Source organism: Rhinolophus sinicus, linkage group LG13, assembly GCF_036562045.2.
Source record: "Rhinolophus sinicus isolate RSC01 linkage group LG13, ASM3656204v1, whole genome shotgun sequence".
NCBI lineage: Eukaryota > Metazoa > Chordata > Mammalia > Chiroptera > Rhinolophidae > Rhinolophus > Rhinolophus sinicus.
Window position 1 is genome coordinate 5,230,117 of NC_133762.1, and position 27,170 is coordinate 5,257,286.

The window sequence follows — 27,170 nt, forward strand, 5'->3', positions numbered from 1 at the left end:
CCCTTCCCCCTCAGCTCCCCGTGAGCCCCGCAACTCCGGGCTCCCCAGTCGCGACACCGCGGCCGCCCTAGCCATGCGTGAAAGTGCCCACCTTGGGAGCCTGGGAGGGATCTCCTTTCTCTCAGGTGTGCCCCTCCCGCCACGTTCGGGCTTTCCAGAGCGCTGCGAAAAAATGCCGCATGCACGCACTTATTTATTTATTTTGCAACAGCTGCAAGAAACAATGAAGCTTTTCAAGAACCGGGGAAACGCGCTTTCCAGCCGCGCTGTTGCTGTTTTCAATGAACCTCTCGGGCCCCGCACTCCCCGCCCATCCCGCTTCCTCCCCGCCTCTCCACCCCTCCTAGGCTGGCCCCACCACCAAGCCCGGACCGGCGCCGGGGGCATTGTTTTTGGAGTCCTGCGGGAGGGGAGGGCGCGTGCAGGGTGGCCGGCGCAGTGCGGGTGGGGGCGAGAGCGTGTGGGCGCGCGCGCGCGTCTCCGGGTGCGCGCGGGCGGGGGGACGGGGGCGGCGGGGCGGTGCCTTGCCGCCTTGTACCCCACGCCCCGGCTCCGCTCCGCACGTCCCTGGGATCCCGGGCTCCAGCTCTTGGCGCGCGCCGGCCTGGGCCGGGCCCTGGGCGCGCCGCGGCTGCGGCGGCGGCGGCTCCGGGAGGCACGCGCGCGCGTGTCCGTGTGCGCGGGCCCGAGAGCGCGCGCGTGAGCCCCCAGTGTGTGGCAGCGGCGGCGGCGGCGGCGGCAGCGGCGCGGCGAGGCTGAGGCTCTTGTTTACCAGCATTAACTCCGCTGAGCGGAAAAAAAAAAAAAAAAAAAAGGGAAAAAAAACCTGAGGAGGAGCGAGCGCACCGGGCGAACTCGAGAGAGGCGGGCGAGCGAGAGGGACGCCGCCAGCGAGCCTGCCTCCGGCGCGCGGTGCCCGGCGCGTGCAGACCCTCGGCCCCGCTCCCCGGGCCCTTCACGCCCCTCCCGCCCGCGCGGGGGGCAGCTCCACGGCGCGCCGCGCGCCTCGGCTTTGACCTTCAGCGAGCCGGAGCCCCCGCGCGCGGAGCCGGCGGCGCGGCGGGCGGGGGCCGGCGCGGGGCGGGCGGCGGGAGTGCTGAGCGCGGCGCGGCCGGCCCGCCGCTTTGTGTGCGTCCTGGATTTGGGCAGGAGCTCGCGGCGGCGGCGCGAGGAGCTCGGAGGACCTGCAAGAGGGGGAGCCTCTCATTCATTGTGACTCCGCATCTCGGCCCGGCCGGCCTCGCCCGCACCCGGGACTTCGCGGCAAGCTTGCGAACTGCGTCGCGCCCTCCCGCCGCCGCGGCTCGGGGCCCGCACCGCCTCCCCCGGGGGCCGCGGGCGGGTGTGTTGCGCTCGGCCCGGACGGATTTGGGCTTTGCCCCCCTCGCGTTGCAGTCCCCCCCCCACCCCCCCTCCTGCTTCTCTGGGTTTGAAAATGGAGGCCGACGACGCCGACAGCCCGCCCCGGCGCGCCCCGGGTTCCCGACTCGGCCGAGCCCTGGGCCGCGGCTGCCGACGCTGAGGGGCCGCCCGCCCCGTCCGCGCCGCCTCGGGAGGATTGTTTGCTTCGCCCTTGCGTTCGGAGGGGGAGCGAAGACTGACTTGGAGACTTTTGCTTTTCCTCCCCACCCCACCGCCCGCCCGCCCGCCCCTTTTATTTTTGAGAAAGGGGAATTTCGTCCCAAATCAAAGGAATGAAGTCTGGCTCCGGAGGAGGGTCCCTGACCTCGCTGTGGGGGCTCCTGTGTGTCTCCGTCGCGCTCTCGCTCTGGCCAACGAGTGGAGAAAGTGAGTATGTGCCCGCCGCCCGCGGCCACTGCGGGAACTTTTCCTCCGAGGGGCTGCGCCCTGTTTGCGAAACCCGAGTGGCCCCCGTCGCAGCTGTCGGGCCCGCGGGCGCAGGAGCGGCGGGGCGGGGCGGGGCGCGCAGGGGCTCGGCCCCGGGCTCGGGGGTGGCAGGCCCGCGCGCCCCGGCTCCGCGCGGTGCCCCCGAGGGAAGGGCCTCGCGGGCTGGCGTGTTCGCTGTCCCGAGAGCCGTGCCCCGCGCGCGGACCGCGTGTCTCCGTGGCGCTCCCTTCCCAGCCAGGCGCTGGAACTCCTTTCAGGAAGTTCGCGCCCCGTGGGGCCACGCCGCCCGCACCTTGTCCCTGTCGGGGCGCGCGGGGCTGGTCCGCACCCCGCGCTGGCGCCCGCACCGCGCGCAGACCGCGGGGACAGCTCGTGCGGCCGCGCGGAGCCCTCGCTGTGGGGCAGACGCTGCGCCCGTTGGCGGGGAGCCCAGCCGCCTGTGGGATACAAGTTGCCCTCGATGAGGAGGTGTCGGGCGGAGCGGCCCCGCAGCCCCAGGACACGTTTCCAAACATCCCCGTGCGGCCTCCTGTCACCCAACGCGCTTTGCCCCTCCGGCTCGTTGGGTTCCTGGCCGTTCGCGTCACTTTCACCCGATCCGCCGCAGGTTACTTGTCCCACGCTTCCCGGGGCTGCCCAGTACGGCTCTGCGGTGCGGGGAGCGTGCCCGCCTGCACCCCCATTCCTCCGTGCAGCTCCTGGAAAAGTGCGAAGTCGGGGGCCCGACATCGGCCACTCTTGGGAGCGCGTCTGGACCCCATTTCCGAGTGTTCCGGGACCTCCTCCCAGTGTCTGCCCGGCCCGTGGACGCTCTCCTACCCCTGGCGGGACTGGGGAGGGGGTGGTCGGGCAGCATCCGAGTGTGCGGGAGTGGGTTTGTGGTCGCAGCCGACGTGCGTGTACACACACGTGCTTGCCACGCGGGGGTGTCGCCGCCGCCACACGGCCGCGTGGGGACACCTAGACGCCGCGCCCTGGCCAGAGGTGCCCTGCGCCGCGGTGGACCGATCGCCGGGGTCCGCGGCGGCGGCGGCGGCGCGTGGGGAGGGGCGCGTGTTGTTTTGCGAGCGCGCAGCGCTGGCCTTGGCTTGGTGGCCGCAGTCGTCTCGCTCTCCCCCCCTCCCCCGGCCCCGCACTTCCTTTGTACATAGTTAATAAGCAGTGTCGCTCCACACTCGCTATCGCTGGCAATCTGATAGCTTTTGTTTTGGTCGTGTCGGGTAGGGGTAGGGAAGCACGGCGAGGGAGGAGGGAGGGAGAAGTGGGGGCCCCCTGGGGTGTGGGGGGAGGGGAAGGAGGGGGTTCTATGCTTCTCAAAAAATTAAAGTGTGGCTTACTGGTGCATGCGCGACGGCAGGGTAACTTGATCACGATTAAAGTTTAAATGCAGTCGCTGGACTGCGGGCTGGGGACGGTGAGGGCGTGCTGGTGAGTAATGGTTCCGAGGGTACGCAGGTAGTGCCAATTGGAAAAATCACGACTGAGCCGTGAAGAATGAGGGGGAGAATCCAGAGGCAGCGGGGGCTATTCGGAAAGGCCGTGTGAACAAACCCTTCTTAACCGCCTGGGAAGAGCTGAGTCCACGATGGAGGAAGAGCAGATTTTTTATAGAATTAGCGTGTTTACTGCGTGGAGTCAGACGCAGATTGAGGCCGGACCGTGTCCAAATCTGAGTTCTTCTGCTCTTTGTTTTCTAAACTTTCAGCTCATTGGATTGGGCGAAAGGCTTTCGGGCTCCCTTCTAAGCCTCACAGACAGAGTTTGGGGGGACAGCAGAGGGTTTGTAGCCTTTGAAAGCTAAATATAGTTTGGAAGACAGCGGTATTCATCCATTTTTAGAGTGGCATTGCTATTGAACTGTACTGTCTCTCGTTTTATTATTTAATGTTAGCACGTTATGAAATTCTCAGCAACAGTGATGGCCTCCGATACAGGAGTCCGGCATTTTAAAGTAGGATGTCTTGTTTGGAGCGTTCTTCTTGAAAAATATCCTTTGTGAAAGGCGTTCCATTCTTGAGAAAACAGGAGGGGAAGGGGTATTTGAATGTACGTTTATAATCCCACATAGCCTAAGCTTTACTCAAAGATGCCTTGAAAATGGTTGGTTCTGGGAAACCTGATGGGAGGCGAGAAGGCACCCCCAAATCCTGATTATGGTTTGTTGGACCTTCCCCCTCCCTACTGCTCTCAAGTTTTGAGGATGAAATGATAGGCTTAGTGTGAGCCTGCGTTCGGTTTTTATCCCAAAGGTGCTAGAACACGTACCTCTGATAGAAGTAACTATCACATCCTATCGGAGCCTGGCGTTCTTTTGGCTGGCTGGTCCAGTATCCAAGATTGGGGTGGTGTTGGTTCCCCATATTTAGGGATTCGTGTTTCCTCTCTGAGTGTGACAGCAGTAGGGTGATTTTTAAAACTCTTTAACTTAGAAAAGTTAGAAGTTTCGAAGCAGATGAAATCATACAGAAATGGCTGTTTCGTATCAATATAAGATGAACAGAGCATCTAAATAAGAGGGTTTGGAAGTTATAGCCAAATAATCTGTTGGCTTTTTTTAAATCAGTGGGCCCTTCGCACATGTTGTGGCCATCTCATTAAAAGGATCCAGTCAGCTTTCCGCCCCAGGCACGGGCTTGTTCTTGTCAGAAAAAATGGATGTGTGAAAGATCAGTGTTGAAAGGAGTTGATGTTTTATTCCCCGAAAAAAGAACCCAGAATAAGAAGTTTGGAAACAACCTAAGCAAATTATTGTGAAGACGTTCGACAGGGAAATAGCAAATAAATGGTACTTTTCAAGAGTGATCAGGTGTGGGACAGCATTGGAGGTTTAAAGGGTTATATATTTGATTTGTCCAACCTTAAAAAATATGCTAAGATTGACTGGAAGAAGCTTCAAAACATTATGCCAAGCGAAAGAAGTCAGTCCCCCAAAAATCCCATATTGTATGAATCCATTTATGTGAAGTCCAGAGTAAGCAAACCCAGAGAGAAAGGAGATTAGTAGTAGCTATAGAGATGGGGGAAGAAGGACGGGACTGACGGGTAATGGGTACAAGGCTTCTTTTGGGGGTGATGCAAAGGTTCTAAAATTAGATTGTGGTGATGGTTGCAAAACTCCATACTAAAAACCATTGAATTGTACACTTTAAATTAGTGACTTATACGGTATGTGAATTGTATCCCAATAAACCTGTTTTTTTAAAAAAAAAACAACAAAAAAAAACCACAAAAATATACCAAAGTTGAAAAGGATGCATTCTGTTACTTTGACCATGGGAGTTAGATTAAAATTATTAAGTAAATTTGTCTGGCAGGTTGGTGTCTGTCTGTCTTTCTTTTATTTATGGAGTTTTTCAGATCTGTGAACTATAGCAATAACAACAAACTCATAATTGAAGTTTATGAGTGATAGTGAAATAATTTAATGGTTGTGTAAAATCACATGCATTTAAAATATTTTGTGGCCATTACAGGGATTTGGTCAGAGGAGAAATAGAAAGGAAGAAAGAACCTTGGTTATACATAGTTCAGTTAAGGATTGAGGGGTTGGATTAAAAAAACACAAATGCTAGTGAAGTCAGATTTGTGACAGTGAAATCCTTAACTGAATCTGAAACAATTTTGGTATTTTCAAGATTAGAGTTTAGGAGCTGAGTCTGGATGGCTTTTTGAATTTCCAGTTTCTTCCATATGTTTTCCAAAAAAGAAGTAATGTAGTGTTTTAAGACGGTAAAGAATTTCCACTCTTTTTTTTTTCTTTTTGATCCATATTAACCACCCTGGTTGTAAAGACTGAGACTGAACTGTTCATTTTAATGTAGTGATTTTCTTTCCTTTGTTGCTCTTTTTATTTCTTACATAGCTTTGGAATCTGAGCAGGAAAAAGAATCTTTGTAGGCTACAGTAGCTATTTCAGGCATACCGTAATTTAAAAAAGAAAATTTAAATTATGGAACAAAAGATGTTATAACAAAGGCATTTTTTGTTTTCTAACTGTTATGCCTTTATCCAAATTTACGTTGGCCTTTTACTAGGAAAAGACCTAGAGAATAATTGTTGTTTACATTTGTGTTGGGCCTTTGTCTAAGGCTTAGTTTACTAATAACAATGTTTCCTGTCCGTATTGTTGCAAGGTCAGGGCAATAATGAAAATCAACTGTATCATTTTCACTTGTTGCCTTAGAGTTTTGCCAAGGGGATCCCATAGGGATGGCAGCTTCCTTTTTAATCTGGCTTCGTTTGTTTTGTAAGAATTTGCTGGGAAGGAGCAACTGAATCCTGCCAGCACTTATTGAGCACCTGCTGTATGAAAGCTGGACCCTATGTTAGGTCATGCCTGAGCCTACAGAAGAAAGAAGACTTTGCTTTTGCCATTGGGACATTTTGTATACTCCCATGTGAAACTTCAGATCTTGCTTGAAACTTCAGACCTTTTTCAGACTCAGCCTAGGATACATAGTTTTCCAGTAGACCGGCAAACAACATTTTAAAGGCCCTTTAAAAACATTTCTGTAGACTTAAGATAATGAAGTAAACCAGTCTTGTTGTACAAGCCTGTCCTGTACCCTTTTTTTTTTTTTTTTTTGCCTTATTGATACTTTTGCAGTTCTTGCTGCAGTGTCACTTGGGGCTGTGGCATCTATCCATTGTCATTGGCTGCCCTGCCTTCTTTATAACGTTGGGTATGACAGTTGTGATTTAAAATGTGCCGTGTTGTTACCTTTTGCCAGAACTCTAGGAGTTACAGGTGGGTGTACAAGCACATTGTGTGACGTGTTTTGAGTTGCAAGGATAGTGGGGCTTATTTCAAAACTTTTCTGCATTTACACATCGCTTAGTTAGCTTTCTGGAAATCATTAGGAAACTTTTATAATTTTGAGACTTTGCATCATTTAAAGTAACTTGTTGCTTTGAAAAGTGCAGCACAGGAGAGAATGAGATTGAGACGGCAGTTGGATCTTGAAAAAATTCTTAATTGTAAAATGTACAAGGCATATTTCTCACCGGCTTGTGATTTTTCTTCGATTTCTTTTCAAAATGTATTTAAAAATCAACCCTCATTTGTAGAAGAGGCGTTTGTGCCCATGGCCAACTTGCTTTGAACTGCTTTTCTTAGCCAATCTATGACAGGTGCAGAGTCTGAGAGATGCAGTCCTTTCAATTGTACTAAATATATAATAATTGCACGCATGCTTGGGATATAGTTTCTTGATTTCTCTGTCTGAGATGTTCTGAAGGAAAATTCTGAGCACTTTAAAGACAACAAAGGGAGTAATGAATGAAACACTCTGACCCTTCCTTGAAAATGGTGTTTGGCCTCAGTTTATCAAGAAGTTTTCTAGTTGTTTGGAAAGATAGGATTTGACTTAAACTAGGAAAGGTGGGGGACACAGCAGTCCCAGTGTTTGTGCACATGGAGACCTGTCCACGTTTAGGGAGCATAACTGGTTTTCAGTATTTGGAAAGATAAAAACTTTGAAATTTGTGCCCCCCCACCCCCGCCCCCAAGGATCTGTAAAAGAACTGGTTTTTGTTCAGAGGAAAGGGCTTGTGTTTGGTATAAAATGGTTAGTAAACAAGTTAGGGTGTTAATCTCAATAGACATAGATTCCCTCAGCGCGATGAACTTTGTTTCTTTTGTTAAATTGCTTTGGTCTTATTTGACTCAAAATATTAACAATTTATTTGATTCTTGAGACTTTTGAACTTTTTGAAGACTAAATTGTTTGCTGTTTTTAAAATTGTCCGCTTTACTCATGTTGTAAAGTCCCAGATACGAGTTTTGAATAATTTCCTACTTTTTTCACTTATGCCAGTTTCACTTATGGCTTAGGAAATGGATTAATTTTAAAATCTCAAGGAAATACTGATATTTCTTTACTTGAACAGAACTAGTTTTTTCCTCCTGCTCTCTTTCTCAGTAAATAAGTACACATTGAGCACTTATCTGACTCAGTTCTTTAAGTTTAAAAATTTATTCTGATACCATAAAGAATCTTACATAAGTTTTTAAATCTATGAGTCAAACCATAGAAATTACTTGCTCTGTTTATTTAAAACACGAAAGAAACAAACGAGTAAGCAAGTCTTCCATTTTTCTTTCTTCTTCCGTCCCTGGACTACAAGAATTTTTAAACTTATAGGCTGCTCTTCAGATTTTACTGGAACACAACAGAAAGTAGTTTCTTTTATGACGAGGCATGAGTGCCTACGATTGCAATAACTTTTACATTTATTGTGGCTCTGATTTTTGAATGGGAAAAGTAAGTAGGGCTGCAGGCCCTGTCTTTGTTTTCCTATTTATCTTCTCCCTGGTTAGTGCGATGATGGTTTACTTTGTAAGTTGTTGGGATGTGTCCATAGGGCTGAGTGACTTTGTCTGACGGACGATGGCTGATGGTCGTGAAGCCCACTCTTTCTTATTTGAAATAGTTTTGGTGTCTAGCCACTTAGAGGAAATGTGTATGCCTGTGACAGCATCATCAGACACTGCAGAGATAGCTGTGTCTGCCCAAAATGGCTCACACTATAATAGTCTGGAAGCCTTTTTTTTTTTTTTTTAAGCACTTATATTTTAAGGACTTCAGAAATTATTCCATCCCTAGTCCAGAAAGTTCTTGGGGGGGCGGTGTTGAAACTTCATTCTTCTATCTCCTCCCCCATTAAATGCCTTAGCAAAGCAGGTGTCTACTTCAGTAATAGTTATATAATGAGAATGCCTTTTGTTCAAAATTGTGTGTGTTTCCATACGTGATTGTTCCTGCTTTGTATACTTTCGTGTGGCTGCTTTCTTTTTAACCTGGCACTAGCTTTCTTTATGCTAGCTTTGGGATTGTTTGTCAGTTTGATAATTCAGGGGTGTGCAGACTGCGTTTTAAATTACTCTTGACATGGGGGAACAAATCTATTTTGACAGTCTTAAAGCATAAATATTTTATAGAGCAGAGCTTTTAAATTTTCCCGAGATACTGTGGATGCTTTCTGTGGGCCCGTCCTCATGCTATGCAAGCATACTGCACGTCGTTTTCGTGTGTTTCACAGATGTTGCCTTTTTTTTTTTTTTTACACGAATTGAAGGCAAGACCCTCCACCAGCTAAAAGATGATCTCTGAGGTCTGTCTGTCGTCAGTGGTTTGTCTCATAAAATTGATTATTGGAAATGCCGGTCTAATAAGCAAATCAGATAGTACCAAGTTGAGTTAGGCAAATTGTAGTGAGTAGCACTTTAAGGAACAGAAATCTGATGGTAGTTAAAGAGAGATGAGCTTATATATAACAGTTTTTTCCGTTTTCCCCGAATTTGAAGTATCTGAGTCACTTTGAATAATCTCCTGGGAAAAAAGTAGGAAGCCTAAGAAAAAACCCAGGTGAGAAGTCTGGTCCACCTGGCTGTATCAACTGCGGTCGTTTTTTAAGTGATGAGCTATTAATTAGATTGTAAAATCCTCATCAGGTGTGCTCAGATTCATCAGCGTCTTCCTGGAATTTTTCTTCCCCACCTAATTTTCCTGGGTCTCAGAGTAGTGGGATTTTACCCAAGCTCATAGACTCAGGATTTGAAAAAGAAGCACAGATTGTCATGCAAACAAATGAACAAAGAGACCAGCCACAGAGGAAGATCTTCTGTTCAGCTTTCCTTGGTTCTGTTGTCTGATTTCGGTGGATAATGAGTTCATGGCATATGTTAGGGCCCAGCGTGGTATAGTTTATAGGAAGTCCTATTTACAGGAAATGCTTGGTGTGGCAGTATATTTGGGATTTTCTTTCTAACGTACTTGCAACACGTGTTGGATCAGGGTGGAATTTCTAGTTAAATTTCATTTCTTCAACCCGTCCTTTTCTAGGGAGACTGACTAATTAATGTCTCCTTTCTCCCTCACTGAGTCACTTGCCCTGATTTGCCCCTTGTTCCTGGCTACACCCTCGTCCAGTTCAGACCTGCATGGATTCTGTGAGGAGATGTTCGCTTGGCCTCTGAGCCGGCCATTCTGACTCCGGTGCCATCTCCCTGGTCTGATAGATTTGCCAGGCCCCGTTCTCAGCCTGTGCCTTTTGTGGTCGGATCCTGGTCCAAGCACCAAGTCCCCTCCTATTGGGCTGTCATGCGCCCTTGCTCAGACTCTGCTATGGGGATCCCGTGTTATTTCCCAGCACTCCCCAGTACCTGCTCTGGAGCTGTGTGGGAAGTAAGTCACCCCATTCCTGACTCCATGGTTCTGCTCCTGCTGTGTGCATGACCTGGAATGTTCTTCCTCTTGACTGCTCTGCCACCCCCAGACTGAACAGTGGAAAGTGCTGCCCTTTAGCCCAGCAAGGTCAAACCTGGTTCTCGTTTCCCCTTCACCACCCATTAGTTCTTTGGCCCTGAAGAAGTTCTTTAACTTTCCTGAGTCTCACCAGAAATGCAGAGAATGAAAGGGATTTGGGGAGAATTTTCTCTTTTTCTTATTAAACAGCAACAACAAAACCATTTTCTAATCTATTTAGAAAACTAATGTCAGAAAAAAATTTTTTTTTTGGGGGGGCAAATGTAATTTTTTTTCATTTTTAAAAATCTCTAGGTTTCAGATAGATATGTAAAATAGGGACCCGACGATAACTGTCTAAAAGCAGGACAGTTTCTTACCAAAGCCAGTGAATTCCTTACCCCCAAATGCCTTTCTGTGGTTTTAATGGATCCGAGATGCTCTCCTTTCATTTCTATCTCAGATGCTTTCTCCGTGAAGCTTTTCTAGATTACCGTGAAGTTTTTCTAAATTATCACGTCTGTAAACCCGACTTCCCCTTACTCCTTTTGGGTTCGTAACCATGACTGTGCCGGGTAACAGTGATTTGTTTTACCTTGTACCTTAGCTGTCATTTTATGAGGCTGTAGAAACCTGCGGAGGCAAAGATTGTGGTTTGAATCTCAGCCCCTGAGTAGCTCAGATCTCAGGCAAATTGTTGACTCTTCCTGTGCCTCGGTTTCCTCATCTGTGAAATTATAATTTGAATAGAACGTATGTCATACAGTTATTCATAAAAATGAAGTGAATTAATCCATACATCAAGTGTTTAGAACAGAGGCCACGCAGACCAAATTTGGCTTTTTACCGCTCTTATGGACATGGTATCCAAGAAAAGAGACGTTCTTTGCATAGTGCCAGAAATATAGGACACACTTGATACTTGACTGCCCTTGTCATTTAAATGTGACAGCCTGGCACATAGTAGGTGCTCCTTACATGTTTGTTCTGTAAGAAAACTTGCTTTTGCTAAGGTGCTTTAACAGGATTGCATTTTGCTTGTGAAGCGCAGTTGTGTGATTTTACATTTCTTCAGGCAACAGTGGCCAGCTCCTGCAGTTCACCTTCCATTTCGGAGATCTGTTTATTATGCTTTCTCCCTTAATCCTTTCCTTTGTCAGTGTCTGCCAGTGCCTGAGAAGCGGCCAGCGTACACTTTGCCCACCTCACTAACGCGGAGGCGCCATCTAGTGGCCAGAAAGGAACTTCAGCCTGTGGGGTGCCCGAGTTCACAGCGCCCCAAGGTTGGAAGGTAGTGATCTCCCCACCCGAACTCTGCTAGGTTTTGCTTTCTTGGCAGCCCATTGCAGGAAAGTGTGGAAGCTGCAGCCGTCTGTAATAACCATTGGGAAATGCTTTGCGATGAAAGTTGCTGTCCTATGTCAGCTAGCATGAGAGACTTACGGTCTTTCAAAATGGTGTAAACAACTCTGGCAGAGTTACTATTGCGAGTGGGCCTTTTACAATTCAGGATTCCAGGTGCCTTTACAGGACTTTAATAAATGAAAAATGCTAAACTGTTTCTTTTGAGATGAGAGGTTTTTTTTGTGTGTTTTTTTTTTTTAAAACACTACTGATTCATTTTGAAAAATATACCAAGGTATTTACTTCCCATTGCTCTATTTAAGTATGTGGTAATACTTTAATTATCATTCTTTTATGTGTCCCCTTGGGCAATTAGATGTACTTAAGATGTTCACCAGCCAGAAATCCTAATAGAGAATAATAACATACACTTCCATTACTGGTTTTGCGTCTCCCATTGGCTGTATTGTGTTTCGTTTTCTTGTATTTGGTTTCATACTTTTTTTGGTATTTTCAGAAGCCACTTTCTTCGTGGAGACTATACGTATCGTACAGGTGGTTATTCAGTTTTACATTTTGAAAGTTTTTGATTCATTTCCCCGTGGTTGCCTATTATTATTTTTAATTTGGAAGTCATTTGTTTGGCTCTCCAGGAGAGGAATGCAACCCGCCATTATCTGAGACGCTTTGAACACATCCTCTGGCTGTTTGTGCAACAGGCTGGACTCACCCAAGTCTCTTTGCTGTGGAAGCCCCCCTGTTTGGAACAGCTATAGGACCAATTGGCCCTCTGGCAAACTCTTTTAAGAATTAGCTGCAGTTTCACCCTCTCCCGTGGCCTGGGCTCTGCATGAAGGAGGGTCCCATAGCACTCTCTTTATACCTCTTTTAGTGGCTCACCCCCATACTGTTCTCCCCCACTGGTCAAAGAAGGGAATGGTACCAGGTCCTCTTCGAATTTCCAGGATTCTTAGGAAGACCTTAAGAAATAGAAGACGTCTTAAAGGGATAAACTCTCTGCCCCCTCCCCATCCATTCACTCTGAAACCTTTACAACAAATGTATTTTCATCTTGTCATTAGAGCTCTGCCAGCCAAAACATTTTGTCACACTAGTTACTACTGCATAAAACGTGAAAGCAATAAAATGATCTTTAAAATCATCGTTTCGTTGGGCTTTTTTGCGCATTGAGGTGAATAACAATCTGAGAACTCCTGGACACGTCACTTGTGAGTTTGTGAGTCCTATGTCAAGGTCGCCTCCTCCCTGTGGAGGGAGGTCTTGTTCTGTGAGTTCCCTCCAGATAGGATAGAATGAATCATTCATCAACACCAGTTTGTGTGGCCATGGGCTTGAAACCATCTGGGTGCCTGAAGGCAGGTGGGCAGTGAAGATTCGTCCTCGTGTGGCCTGATGGCAGAGGAGCGTCCTCTGAAGCTGCTCACTGCTTGCTCTCTTCCTTGGGCCTGGGTCATTTCTCATGGCCTTTCCAACCTTCAGATCCCCAGACAGAAGGTTGAGAGGGATGGAGTTCCTAGGAAGGGCTGGTTGCACCCACAGCAGCAATGTAAACAGTGTTTGCTTCCATGTCTTGCACTGTTTCCTCGGTGCATCCAGGAAACATTTGCCTTGGATCCTGGCAGGGATGGTAGCCAATCTTCAAGGCCTCTCATCACTTCATGCCCCCTCTCTTTTCGGGTCAAGGCCTTTGACGCCCTTATAGAAGGTGAAGCCTGCCTCCTGCCCTTTGTCCCCCCCCCTGCCCCGCCAAGTTCACTTGTCAGGGGTGGTGTGAAGAGGACTCCTAAACGTAATTAACACCTAAGAAATTATCATTAAAAGTTTCATGCTGCTGAGGAGACTTGTGAGGCAGGATATTTCTACAGAAAATGTAAACACGATCATTTGGACCTGGCATGTTCATTTCAAGCTTAGCTTGTAAAAGAGCCTCTTGTAAAAATGCCACGTGAATGTTGACCAGGGTGGATGTGAATTCACCAGGACACGCACGTGCAGCTCCTCTCCTGCCTTTCATCTGCCAGTGTCGGTGGGGTTTACGTGTGAGCAGCGCTGCCTTTGATGCTGTCTCTCCGCTGCAGGGGAGCCTATGGGAAAGGGAGCCGCAGGCCTCAGTGTCCCCATCTGTAGTTTGGGATAACAGAGCTCTGCTCCATTAGGGATGAGGTAAGTGCAGACAGCAGGGTTGGCAACAATGTATCTAAGAGTAGCCATAATGTATGTTGGCAACAATGTATCTAAGATTGGCCATAATGTATGCTGGCAATAATGTATCTAGGACTGGCAACCACTTAAGGCACCCAGCAAAACTGGCAGGTAGTAAGCATCCAACAAATGGATGCTTTTCTCTGTGTCCACATTCCATGGTGGCCCTGCTGGCCTCTCTCTGGGGCACCAGTCCTCCCCCAGCACCGGGCATTGTCACGGCTCCAGAATAGACCTTCTTTCCCATACAGGGAAGGTTTGAACTCAGGAAGTCTGATCTGGGTGTTGTCTTTAAGTTGCCTGGGTCAGTTCCCTCGGATCCTTACATTCAAGGTCATGTCCACACCTCAGGAGGAGGGTGGCGGGGGTGATACAAGCCCTGCTTTTGGTTCCGAGGAAAGCGTATGAAAAACGTGTGATCTCCCCCCTACCTTCCCCCCCACCCCCAGGGAGCTTACTCTTCAGATGGGAAAAGGCGAATTTCCGGTTAGCAGTCCCAGGTGATGTGTATTTAGTGCTGAATTATGGGAAGCTGATTAAAGGTTTGGAGAAGTGCGGGGGCTGCAGGCGGTGGGTTGTCTGGCTGCTGAAGGGCTTGGGAAGGCTTGAGGGAGGACATCTGACTCCTGGGGTTCCAGGGGACAGCACTCCAGGAGAAGAGGGCTGGCCATGGGTAGAGGGGGCTTTGGCGTCTCTTGTACATTCGAGTGGACCTGATGAGAAGGTAAGCTGGGGGCCTGCTCAGTGGGGTCAGCGTTGGGGGACCCGGAGATAGAAAGCCCTGTGTGAGCCAATGAGTCCACTCAGGACCCTGGGAAAGGTCCCTGGAGGAGCACTCACCTGTGTCAGGGCCGTCAGGGCTACTTGGTAAGGTCCAGGACCAGGGTTAAAACAGGGGGAGTGACAACCATTACTTTCCTCTAAACGTAAAGTGGAACCTGTTCAGCTAAGCCCCTGGTGGCCCTGCATTCTAATTTTCCAAGGGCACCCAGGTGAGAGAGAGATGACTCATCTGACCAAGGAGGCCCGGGGCTGGGGTACACAGTGGCCTTGGGTGTCACCCTGTGGTTCAGGAGTGGGGGGGCCCTGCCCCCTGCGGGCTGGCAGTCCTTGCCAGGCTCTTTCCAGCCCTCCCCACCCTGGCTGAGAGGAGCCTGAGTGATGTGTAGGAAAGGGGACGCCAGCTTTGTGTCCAGGTCTGTCCGGGCTTTGCTATGGGTGCTTTGAAATGCACACTGATTTCTGTGTTTAACTCGCCTGGGCACCTTCTAGTTCTTCTCCATGAGAAGCAGTCGCTGGTCCTTAGCTTGGGGTCGGTGCTGGTAGAAAACTGTGTTCACTGGATAAATGAAAAACACTGCATGCAAGAGGCTTTCCGGGAGGGTGATGGCGTTTGGCCTGGGGGCTTGCGTGTTACTTTCCTGCTATCAGCAGAGTGAAGTCTGAAGTTAAAAGCAGCTTTCACCTGTTTGAGTGAGCAGATCCAAGCGTCTCCTTTTCCGTGACTGGAAAGGACGCCTTGTGGTTTCCCAGACCGCTTTCCCCCCAATCGTGTCTGATGGTATGAATTCCCTTTTGAGATTTGAATTAGAGCCCAGAGCTTCTCAAAATGAGAATTCGGATGGGCTGTGCTTGGGACCCCTGATGTACTCTCTTTGCCTCAGTTTCTTCAGCTGTAAAATGGGAGAGTTGATAATGGTACCCGTCTCAGAGGATGGGTACAAGTATTTCACGAGCCAATGCACATAAACTCCTTAGAATGACGTTTCTGTCATAAGCACAAGGGGTTAGCTGTGACTGCTGTTAAGGGTGGAGGCAATCCTCATTAGAAGTTGTTTACTTCCTGAAAAGTACCCTCCTGGGAACTTACGGATTCTCGTGATCTGCTCTTAGCTCCATCTGCCTTTTCTGACCTTTACGATAAGGCTCTACCTTCATTTTCCACAGAGAGAGTTTCACAAATACCCTGTTGAGGCTTTTCCTCTCCGGGGATAGAAAGTACCTCTCTCCTTTGAGTTCCTCTCTCTTCCTGATGACCCACCTGCCTCTGAGGGAGGGCGGGGAAGAGGCCCCTCCAGGAGAGGGACTGTGTGGATCCTAAGAAAGGCCCTGGTCACTGGAGACAAATGACTGACAGGAGTCATTCACATACTAGCGTGAATACTCTACCTCCTGCACCCTCTGTCTGCCCCAGGGGTCACTGGGTAATTAGGGATCGTGTGGTCTTCTGGGGGCGAACCAGATCTGCACGGTCCCCAGCACAAATTTAGGACACAGGACCTGAAAAGCATGATCTACTTATCCAGAAAAACTAATGAAAATGCTTCAAATGGAGAGTGGAGAAAGTTGCGAACCTGTGGACCTTGTAGGTTGAGGACTGCTTGCGAAAATGGGGGTCCCCAGAGAAGGCCCAGTCAGGTGGGGAGTCAGACACAGAAACTGCCTGATTAGTAAAGGTGTTGCTGGCAAGCCTTCCTCTAGAACAGTGAGAAGAGCTGCTCCCTGGGATGGCACGTGGTCTCTGCTTTCCAGGATCAGGACTCACGCTTAGTTCTGCTTCCGTAGCCCGTTGGGTGGGCTGGGGTGGTCTCCCGAGGGGGGCCATCACCTTTGGTGGTGTTTGCAAGGGAAATGTGTATTGAATCCAAACCACTTACTCAACCAACGTAATGAGACAGCTCAAGGTAAGTGGTAGTACTATTGTGAGAAAAGCTCTCTGAGGAGGAGGAGTTTGTTCCGTTGGTTTAAAACTCATTCCTGGAGGCCAACAAGCCCATGATAAGATGCTCAACATCACTAATCATCAGGGAAATGCAAATCAAAACCACAATGAGCTTCCAGCTCACACCCATTAGGATGGCGATTATCACAGAAACTCATAGACACAGACAATGGTTTGGTGGTTGCCAGAGGGTAACGGGGGCGGGGGGTGGGGGGTGGGAGATGAAGGTAAGGGGGATCGAATATATGGTGATGGAAGGAGAACTGACTCTGGGTGATGAACACACAATGGGATTTATAGATGATGTAATACAGAATTGTACACCTGAAATCTATGTAATTTTACTAACAATTGTCACCTCAATAAATTTAATAAAAAAAAAAAAAGAAACTGAAAAAAAAAAAAAATCTTGAAAGTAACACGTGTGGGCACAGTGCTGACGAGGTTGGGGCTCGTGTGCAGTGGTGCTGGGAACGAAGCCGCTCGCTGTGGAGGCCGGCACGGCACGTCCTCAAAAATGACACGTACAATTGCCGTCTGATCCAGCAATCCTACGCCTGAGTCAACACCCAAAGAACTGAAAGCAGGGAGACAAATAGACACATGTTCATAGCAGCAGATAATGGTTTGCAAGAGCCAGAGGGACCATCGATGGATGAAGGATTTAACAATGAGGTGTATGCACACAGTGGAATATTAGGCAGCCTTCAAAAGGAGGGGGATTCTGACACGTGCTGCAACATGGAGGAACCTGGAGGACGTTACAGTAAGAGAAACAAGCCAGTCTCTCTTCCGTCTCTCCCCTCTTTTCTCTCTCCCCCTCTCCTCTCCACCTCTCTCCCCCTTCTCCCCCGTCCTCCCTCACCTCCCTCTCTTCTCTCTTCTCTCTCTCTCTCTCTCTCTCTCTCTCTCTCTCTCTCACACACACACACACACAGTGTAGTTGCAGTTTTATGAGGTTCCAAGTAGAACGGTGCTGGCCAGGGCCTGGGGAGAGGAGGAAATGGGGAATCGTCATTTTGATGGGTCCAGAGTTTCAGTTTTGCAAGATGGGAAGCATTCTGGGGATGGATGGTGGTGATGGTTGCACAACAATGGGAATACACTTAATGCCACTGAACTGTACACTTAAAAACAGTTCAAAGGGGAAGTGTTATTTTATGTTTATTCTACCTCAATTAGAGAGGAAAACACTTCTTTCTGGATTGGTTTGGCCATGAGTGTACACTGTGAGGGTAGCGGGGCAAACATACGAAGACCTGCTGCTGCCCGTGGTGGCCAGTGGAGGAGCCGAGCTGAGGGTGTTCCGGTGCCACTGGGCATCGTGGGGGAGGGGGTGTGGGGGGTGTGAGGTCAGGAGTGGCCTCACCAGAAATGCCGAGACTGGAGCTGAGTCACCGGGATGGCTTTGCTTTCTGTAACAGGAGTGTCACAGATCATGTTTTCCTCTCAGGGAGAGCAAGTCCACTCTCGTGTCGTCTAGTCACAAATGAAATTTATTATGTGATGGGTAATTGCCTTTGCATTTTCCTATTTTTTCAGGAGAGAGGTTTGTGTAGGTATTTGGTTCTCTTGTAGATGAGACTGGAAGTTTTTCATTTGTTTCGACAGTTTTTTTTTTTTTTAAGTTTTTTTTATTGGGGAAGGGGAACAGGACTTTATTGGTGAACAGTGTGTACTTCCAGGACTTTTTTTCCAAGTCAAGTTGTTGTCCTTTCAGTCTTAGTTGTGGAGGGCGCAGCTTAGCTCCAGGTCCAGTTGCCGTTGCTAGTTGCAGGGGGCGCTGCCCACCATCCCTTGCGGGAGTCAAACCTGCAACCTTGTGGTTGAGAGGACACGTTCCAACCAACTGAACCATCGGGGAGCTCAGCGGCAGCTCAGCTCAAGGTGCCGTGTTCAATCTTAGTTGCAGGGGGCGGAGCCCACCATCCCTTGCCAGAGTCAAGGAGTTGAACTGGCAGCCTTGTGGTTGAGAGCCCACTCGCCCATGTGGGAATCGAACTGGCAGCCTTCGGAGTTAGGAGCATGGAGCTCCAACTGCCTGAGCCACAGAGCCGGCCCCCCCTTTTCTTTTTTAATTGCAAACCGACTCCCCACTCCATAGGAAAAAGATTGACCTCTGCAAGCCAGAATGCCAGCATCTCAAACTGCGAGAAAAGCCAGAGCCTTTGCTTTTCAGAAGAGGAAACAGGCTTGGGGAGAGAGCACAGGCCACGTGCTGCCTGCCCCCCATCCCAGCAGATACTCTCTGTGGCTGGTTCTTTGTACTGAGCTTTCAGCCAGGAGTCAGGGCTGGGTTCCAACAAGCCTGGGAGATGGCTGAGCCTGTCTGGCTGCAAGAGGAGTTTTCTCCACTGCGCTCCGAGAGCAGCCTTTCTCGGTGTGTGCCCCTGTGGGAGGAAGCTGGCTGCCAGCCGCTCATCTGGGTCTGGAAGTTGGGCTGGCATTTCCCTGCGTCTTGGAAGCAAGCCGAAGTCCCTGGGCAGGAAGTGTCCTCATGTGATGAGAGGGAAGTGTGCCCCTTCCCTGGGGTGGTGATGCCTTCTTAGCTGTAGCATGTCTGCTTCAGCTCGGGCTGCTGTAACAAATTACATACCACAGACCGGGTGTTGAAACAATAGCTGTTTATTGCTCACTGTTCTGGAGGCTGGAAATCCAAGGTGCTAGCAGATCTGGTGTGTGGTGAGGACCTGCCTCCTGGTTTATAGATGGCCATCTTCTCACTGGACCCTCACATGGTGTAGGGAGAGGGGAAGGGCGGGAGGGAGAGAGGGAGGAGAGAACTCTGGTCTCTTCTTATAAGACACTAATCCCTTCATGGGGCCTCCACTCTCATGACCTCATCTAACCCTAGTCACCTCCCCAAGGCCCCACCTCCTAATGCCATCCAACTGGGGGTGAGGTCTTCAGCACATTGGGTGGCGGGAGTTGCGGGGGGCACAAACGTGCAATCCCGGATGAGGGGGAAACGTGCCGTAGCTGAGGCGTCTCTAGACCGGGACTCTGTTTATAGTATGGACGTTCTTCCCCAATTCTGAGAGTTGCTTCCAGATTCATTCTGAACAATTACATGGCAGCCAGTACCAGTAAGGACACGTTTTCAAGATGGCACATTTGCCTTCAGCCACTCTGGCCAAATGTTTAAGATGTATTGTTTGTCTTCTGTGCACCCCATTGCTTTTCTTAAAGGGAGTGCTGTTTGAGAGGAACACAGGGATGGGGAAATCTCACGTGACCCATTTCCCAATTTTTGGATAAAGTGGTCATTTTTAAATTGGGAGGGGATTTTACACCAGGGCAGCTTAACGGTGAGTTTCTGGCACGCACCTATGGGATGTGTGGAATTCAGTTCAAAGGCCCTCATCTTCAATTCCCCAGGGTCTGTTCTGCAAACGAAAACCGCCATCAGTGGGTTGGAGGGGGACGTGTCTGTACAAGCAGGACAGACCTGCCACTGCGGCCCCCTCCAGCGCGCGCACTTAGTGGGGCTTCCTCTCTCCGCAGACCCAGAAGGCCGGGGAGGTGACTGTTCCTTGCTAAGAAGTATCAGCTGTTTACAAGCCGTGCTTGCTATTTTAAATCTGAGCCGGCTATTATGTTGTTTTGTTTCTGTTCGCAGCTGAGGTTTAAGCTGGGCAGGACTTAATGGTGAGTCACTCCCATGACGGTCAAATCTGTATCGATCAGGCTTTCCTGGTAATCCTGTGAGCAGCGTAGAGCCGGAGGAGTCGGTCTCTAGGCTCTGCCACCCAGCCTCCCTGTGTGCAGGCTGCGGCCACTCGGCCTTTGAGCCGCGGGTCTGAAACCTGTGAGGGGTGTTCGTCATGCTTCTTGGAACCCCTGCCGTGTGTTGAAATGAAGAGGATCCAAGCCCATGTGAGGTTTTCTCCCTGAACACCTTCCGGAATGTTCCGTGCATGCACATCAGGGGAAGTCACACCCTTTTCTTGCCGCCCTGGGCTTGGGACTGACGGCCGCTTGGGCCTCCGTTCCCTCCGTGGTCAGGGCATTGCTCCGACAGTCACGTGTGCGTGGCTGTTCTGGCTTCTGACCAGCTGAGGGATGGAGCAGGTGGAGTGTTAGGTGGTCCCTGGGCCGTGTGTCGAGGGCAGCTCACCAGCCGGACACTGGGACCTCCTCTTCTTGGCTCTGGGAACTCAGGGCCGCCAGTGGGTAAAGCACTCACGCAACCTGCCCTCAGCCCCCGTGGCAGCCTTGCCAGGTAGGGGTGGAAACTGAGGGGCGCCTGTCCAGGCCTGTGCACCCCGCTTGGCCCCTCAGTTCCAAGTCCTGAGCTGGGCCCCAGGGGCTGGCCACCTGGCAAGGAAGCCACACAGGACATGGAGGGTGCTCTGGCTCCTGGCAGGGGCAGTGGGTCGTGTTCACTCGCTTTGGCTTTGTCCCTGGTGCCAAGCTTTCCCAGGGTGCCCGCGAGAGCATGGCATGAGAGTGGAGTCAGCTACAGTGGGCAGCAGAGTGGGAGCTACTGGCGTTGCTTTTACTCCAAAGCAGAGGAGGCAAGGAGGCAGATCGGGCCCGAGGGACGCTGAGCTGAGCTGGGTGGAGAGAACTGGGTCTTGTGGCAGTTGGAGAGAGACAAATGGGGGTCGTGGACCTGCGGGAGGCGGGTTGGTGTGGAGAACGCAGCTCTCGCCTTTAGAGCTTACAGTGTCAGGGAGGAGATGAGGTGTGTGCAGCTGTGGGGGTAGGAGCAGGCACTGCTGTGAATGAGAACCGGATGAGCCGGGTGGGAAAGGGCTGTGGAAATTGAGGAAGAGGCCCTGTTGCTCAGAGAAATCCTGGAGGCCTCACGATGGAGGTATTTGGAGACTCAGTATCTGACCGCGTGGGAATGCACTGAGGTCAGGGCTTCAAAATTACGGGATGGGGCTTGAAGCCAGGCTGGAGAGGAAGGTTTGTTCAGGTAGTAGTGAGGAATAGATTGGCGGTCCTCAGAGGCCAGGCCTAGGGGCGTGGTTTCCTGATGGCAAAAGCAGTTCATGGAAGACTGGTTCTCGTATTTCTACTAAGTTAAAGCAACACCCTGGAGGCTACTGGTCTTTGTGAAATAACCCAGTGCCTTTTTGGGAGCTGGTGAACGTCTCGTGGAGGAGACGAGGGAAGGCTGGGTCCTGGGGGTCCTGTGCGGCCCCCTCCCTTGTCACTCTGAACATTCAGGTCATGTGTGATTATGGCACCTTCACTATTGGGACCCCGGAAAAACGCCTCCCAAGCGATCACCTCTGACACAAGTAAGTAGAAATGACTTTATGTCCTTCCTTTTGTTCTTTGCTTTCCACCCGAGAGGAACAGTTTTTAAAGCCTGTCATCCAGTACAACCTGCTGGTAGGGGTGGTACGTTTGATTTCTATAGCAAATAATTGGGAATATTTTACAAGCTCGGGAGCTCTCTGGAGTTGAAACGGGAGGAAGTTTCTGATTGAGTTGTTACTACTTTTGGGAGAGGGATGACAGTGCACTGTTTTCCCCTTGAGCCGCATAATAAACTCCCTGCAGACATTGGGTGTTGCGTGTTGACGCAATAGCCGACTTTGCAAGTGCCCCCTGCCCTGCTATGAGAGCTCCCTCGGTAAGGGGGGGCAGAATGAGAGCCGTGACCCCCTCAAAACCGCAGGTCTGAATGCATTCATGCAGTTGTGTACTGTGGGCCTCTGCGTTGTGCTCAGACTTACCAAAATCGATCAGGTATAGTCTTTCCTGAAAACAAAAGTGACCACTGTTTTCCATCTCCTGTAGGGTGTCTTGAAATGTGAACTATTCAGGGTCCCGAGTCTCCCGCAGGTTCAACATTGGGAAGGAATGAGGAGGCTGAAGCATGGGCGTGGGGTCTGTTTGTGGAAACCATTCGCTCTGTCTCACCCTCTTCTCAGCGGCATCTTAAACAAAACCCCATTTGTAGGCGGCGAGTTCCCAGTGAGCTTTTAATTATGGGGCAAGGTATGTGTGGTGGTCGGGGCCAGAGGGCTAGGGGCTTATGACAGGTTAATTTTCCCTGGCCTTTCTCTCGCAAGCCTCAGCTCTTTTAAGATTCAGAAAATAATGCAAAATGCCTAAGATTTTTGACATTCCTGGCCCTGGAGACTTGACTACATGAAAGAGCCAGGGTTTCAAGCTGGCCATTTCAGCATTAGCCATTCCCGCACTTTCTGATTCAGAGCGTCCAGGATTTGTAATGCCTGTAGACTTTTTTTTTTCTTTCTTTCTCTCTCTCTCTCTCCTTTAAAAGCAGCCATTGAAAGAAAAAATAAATAGCGAAATCCCCATCTCAGAAGTTTTACTTCCTGTTGTTGTTCTATTGAGCTCTGAAAAATAGCTCTGCAAGTTGAGGCTCTTGTTTGGGCTATTTCAAAGGAATTCTTGAGACCATTTCGTTTGGACAGGCTGTATGCAGGTGATAAGTTAAAAGAACGTCAGTTTAATCAGCTCAGAAGTGTACAAGCTAAACTTGACGTCCCTTTTTAGCTTTATGGTGTGTATGTGCATAAAATCCAAGCAACAGTGAGATAGCCAGACGCTTTCCACAATGCCAATAGTTTCCCTCATAATGTTAACGTTTGTTTTTAAAAGAATTACTCAGGTACAAATGACACTTTATGCATATGAAAGAAGTGGGACTGTTTCTTATTTCTGCAATTAGGGGGAAAGAGCCAAAGTCCTCAAGGAAATGATGGAATGTCAAATTTCATGTTTCTCATCCACCCTTTTCATTAAAGTGGGGGTCAGCGAGAAAGTGTCCCCAGTGCAAATGCTTCCATGCTACACATTGTATTCCTTTTCTTTGAAAATCTAACTTTTGATAAAAATCATTAACATTTGAGAAATACAAAAACCTTTTCAGCTTTAAAGGCATAGTGTCTTGGCTGCCCACGCGGTCCTGAGAGAGTTAACTAATTCTGGTTCCAGAATCATTTCCTCTGTGGTATATGGATTCCCCCAACAGCCCACTCCCTGCCCCCCAATCCAGGTGCCTAAAATGTGGAAGCAGGATAGCTAGTGACTCTGAGAAATAGCACAAATACTTCTGGGTAGAACTCCCAATGTCTGGCTTCCATGGTATAGCTTCATGACCATTCTTTGGAGGTGCTGGGGTGCACTGCCCGCTTGGAGCGTGCTACATGCTGTGCCTGCCCTCTCTGGGGTTCTCTCGGGGCTGGAGGTTATTGTAGGTTGGAGGTGCATGTGGTTTTACATGATATGGACAATGGCTCTACTAAGGGGACCGCTGGTGTCCTGGGGGACTGTTTCTAGAGATAAAGAGGAGACATATCTTTCTGTTTTGTCTTTCCTTGGTGGCTCATAACAGGTCTCTTACCGTGTTTCCCCGAAAATAAGACCTCACCAGAAAATAAGCCCTGGCATGATTTTTCAGGATGACATCCCCTGAACATAAGCCCGAATGCATCTTTTGGAGCAAAAATTCATACAAGACCCGGTCTTATTTTTGGGGAAACACAGTAGTTAGAATTTCTATTTATTTATTTATTGTTGGTTGAGGGGGGGAGAAGGTCTCTTAAAAAATTGGAAGAAAAATCCTCAACTCCCTGGGTATAACTTTTTATTTTTTTTATCTACCTACCTACTTATGTACCTACCTACCTACCTATCTTATTTCAAGCAGAAAGACCTCTAGCTCAGAGTGGCCTTACAGGTCACCTTTGGAAACACCTATGTTTGTAACAAACGAGGCAGCGTTGGCTGGAATCTCTCACGCAGGCGACATGCTCTGCAATTACAGCTGGGCATTTCCGGGCTCATCTTTGGCCAATTTCTGCTGATGGTATAGAGGTCTTGGGAGCGGGTTAGCGGACCAGCACCTGCTTTTAAAGGTCACTGTCCATTCTGCAAAACACTGTCCACCTGCAGAAGTTGCTGTGCAAATACCTGGGAAGCACCCCTGTGTGCCTGGCATTCCTAATGAGTTCTGCCTGTGTGTGTTTGAGGCCAGTGTCTGTTTCTCCCTCGACATCCAGCACCCTCCTCGATTTTCATCCGGTGAACTTCGCGTTGCGCTCGCAGTTTCTCTAAAAAATATTTATGAAAACTGGAGTCACGTGTCTCTGGTCCAGTGAAGTCCATCTGGAGAGCTTAAGACAGGTTAAATAGAGAGCGTAAGTCAGTGGTGCTGTCTGCATGGTCAGGATGTTAAGCCTCGCTATGGATTCTAGCAAATCTGTATGTTTAATAAAGTCTCAGTCTTTGGAGAGACTGGATTTTAGACACACGGTGTAATGATTACTGTACAATGTATCTGATTCTTGCATCGAAACAGGATTTATGATCAGGTCATAATCACACATACCAATAGGGCAAAACAATGCTCATGATTGTTTTAACTTCAGAGTTTGGAAAGAGAAACTGTAAGCTCCATGGTAGTAAGAACCACGTCCACTGTTGGGTCCACGGTACCTGGCACGTGGTGGGTGTTCTGTGAATGTAAATGAAAGACATGGAGGTCCAGCTAGTTCTAAGATCAAGGTCAAGTTCCTAACCCAAGCCAGGCTTCCTGCCGTCTTCCACTTACTGTGCTCCCAGTCTAGCTCATTGCCGCCTGTCAGAGGCCTACAGCTAGAGCGTTCAGATACTAGCTCAGAATGATTCAACAATCGTGTTCATATGGCAACGTAACAGTTTCACATATTTGACCTGCTTAAAAATAATGTGCCGCCGCGATGAACAATGAACCTTTAATTACGGACACATTTTCCTGCCACCTTATACTACAATTATTACGTTTATTGCTTTTTTTTTTTCAAATTATAAGAGTAATAAGTGGTTATTAGGGGAGAATTAGAAAATATCGTTAGGAAAAAAGTAAAATAAAAATCATCGTTAGTCAATCAATCTGGAGGTAACCAGTGTAAATATTTTATGGTATTTTCTTGAGGTCTTTTTTCTCTCAAAGTTATGTGTGTAGTTATATATTTTTAAAACTCAAATGGGTGTTACATTATATACATATAGTTTTTCCCCCCTGATTTTCCCCACTTAGCATCACATTGTGAATTTTTATTGGTTACGTTATATTTTTATCACCTGGAATATGGTCTTTAATGAAATTGTTAAAATTAAAATGATAATAACTGCTAAATTTAAGCATTTTACGATTTTTGCCATTAAAAATAATGTGATTAAAATCATCGTGTGCTATTGTTGATGTGTATACTGTATTTCTTTGGGTTAGATTCCTAAGAATTGAAAGTATGGAGTACTTGGAATTTTTTAACCATGCATACATTTGATCCTTGATAAATATTGCCAAACTGCTTTCCAGAAAACTGTTTAAACTCCCAGTAGCAATGCCTGCTATCCATACTCTTTACTGGTAGCGAGTGCTAAATTGAGCCTTGAAATTTTAACATTTAAGAATTGTTATCTCACTTGTTTTAATTTCCTTTTCTTAAAAAAAAAAATTATTGATGGGATCTTCACTCCCCCCCCCCCATTTTTCACTTGGAGTATTTATTGGTGCAATTTTTTTTATAGATTTGTGTGGAACTCTCTATTATAAAGGTGTTTTACCTTGTTTTCTGTATTGCAAATATTCCTCCTGATTTGCTTTTTTTTTTTTTTTTACGTGTTGAGATATCCAGTGTTTCATTTTAATTTTACTATAGAATAGCAGTCTCTTCATTATGGTTATTAATCAATCCTTTTGCTTAGAAAGTTTATACTCATGTCAAAACCAGTTAAATCTCATTATGCCTATTAACATCTAGTTTATGTCTTGTCTTTTTCTTTTAATTCTTTAATGCTTCTGGGATTTATTTTGTGTTTAAATTAAGTAAGACATGTCCCTGTTGATTATTTAGTTTCCCCAGCATGGTGCTGTTTTTTTCTTCACTGGATTATCTAATATATTTTCTTTTAGGGGATTTATTTATTTATTTATTTTCATGTGGAACATTTTTATTTCTAACTTATGTTTTGCAGGATATTTGACAATGTACAAAGAATCCCGGTTCTAGGTGGTGATTGTTTTGTATATGATTTATTTACAAAATCTCACCACATAATAGTAACTACCTTAAAAAACAACAACCCATCAGTTATTGGTCCTAATGGGATCCACTTAAAGCTGTCTTTTCACACAAATCTGTGTGCTGTTGGTGGTTAAATCATGCCGTTTTACACACAGCAGCTTCACGTAGGCGTATTAACACACTCTGGAAGGAATCTGCATTCAGTTAAAAGCATGTGCAGCGTTCTTTCCGATGACGCTTTGCATGTGTGCATTGTGTTTCGGTTTTGAACGTCTTCTTCTCCAACATATTCCTAAAAGAGAAAACAAATCCGTTGGATTTTGGTCATGATTGTTAATCAATTGGGGAGAAAATAACATTTCCAAATATTAGACCCGCCTCATTCAAGGCCATTTCATGGCTCTCCATTTATTCAACTTTTATTTATCTATTAAGAAATTACAGAATGGCATAGAGGTCTTATACTGTTCTTTTTGGGTTATTCCTAGGTAATTAGCACTTTTTGTTGCTAACGTGGGAGGCGTCTTTGTTCCCCATTATATCATTTAACTGATGATTACTCGTGTGTGAGGAAAGTTACGGTATTTTGCATATTTATCTTGTATCTACACAATTCATTAGTTGCTCTTGTTATAATTTTTCAGTGGCTTCTCCTGATTTTTCTACACAGAGAACTACTGGTAACCACTAAGGATACTTTTGTCTCCATTTTCCCAATGTTTATATCTCTTAATTCCGTTTCAGGTAGGTGTCATTTAGGAATATCAATGGTTACAAATAATGGGA

The 27,170-nt window shown here is 48.0% G+C and overlaps 1 protein-coding gene across 1 annotated transcript in view; it reads left to right on the top strand.

The window, feature by feature from the left end:
* The first annotated feature begins 704 nt into the window (after window positions 1-704).
* Window positions 705-27,170, top strand: part of IGF1R (insulin like growth factor 1 receptor) — a 258,712-nt gene continuing 232,246 nt past the window's right edge. The window contains exon 1 of the mRNA XM_019726667.2: window positions 705-1,788. Within this exon, the coding sequence (XP_019582226.1) occupies window positions 1,695-1,788 (94 nt within the window). The 5' untranslated portion in view covers window positions 705-1,694. The remainder of the gene's footprint in view (window positions 1,789-27,170) is intronic.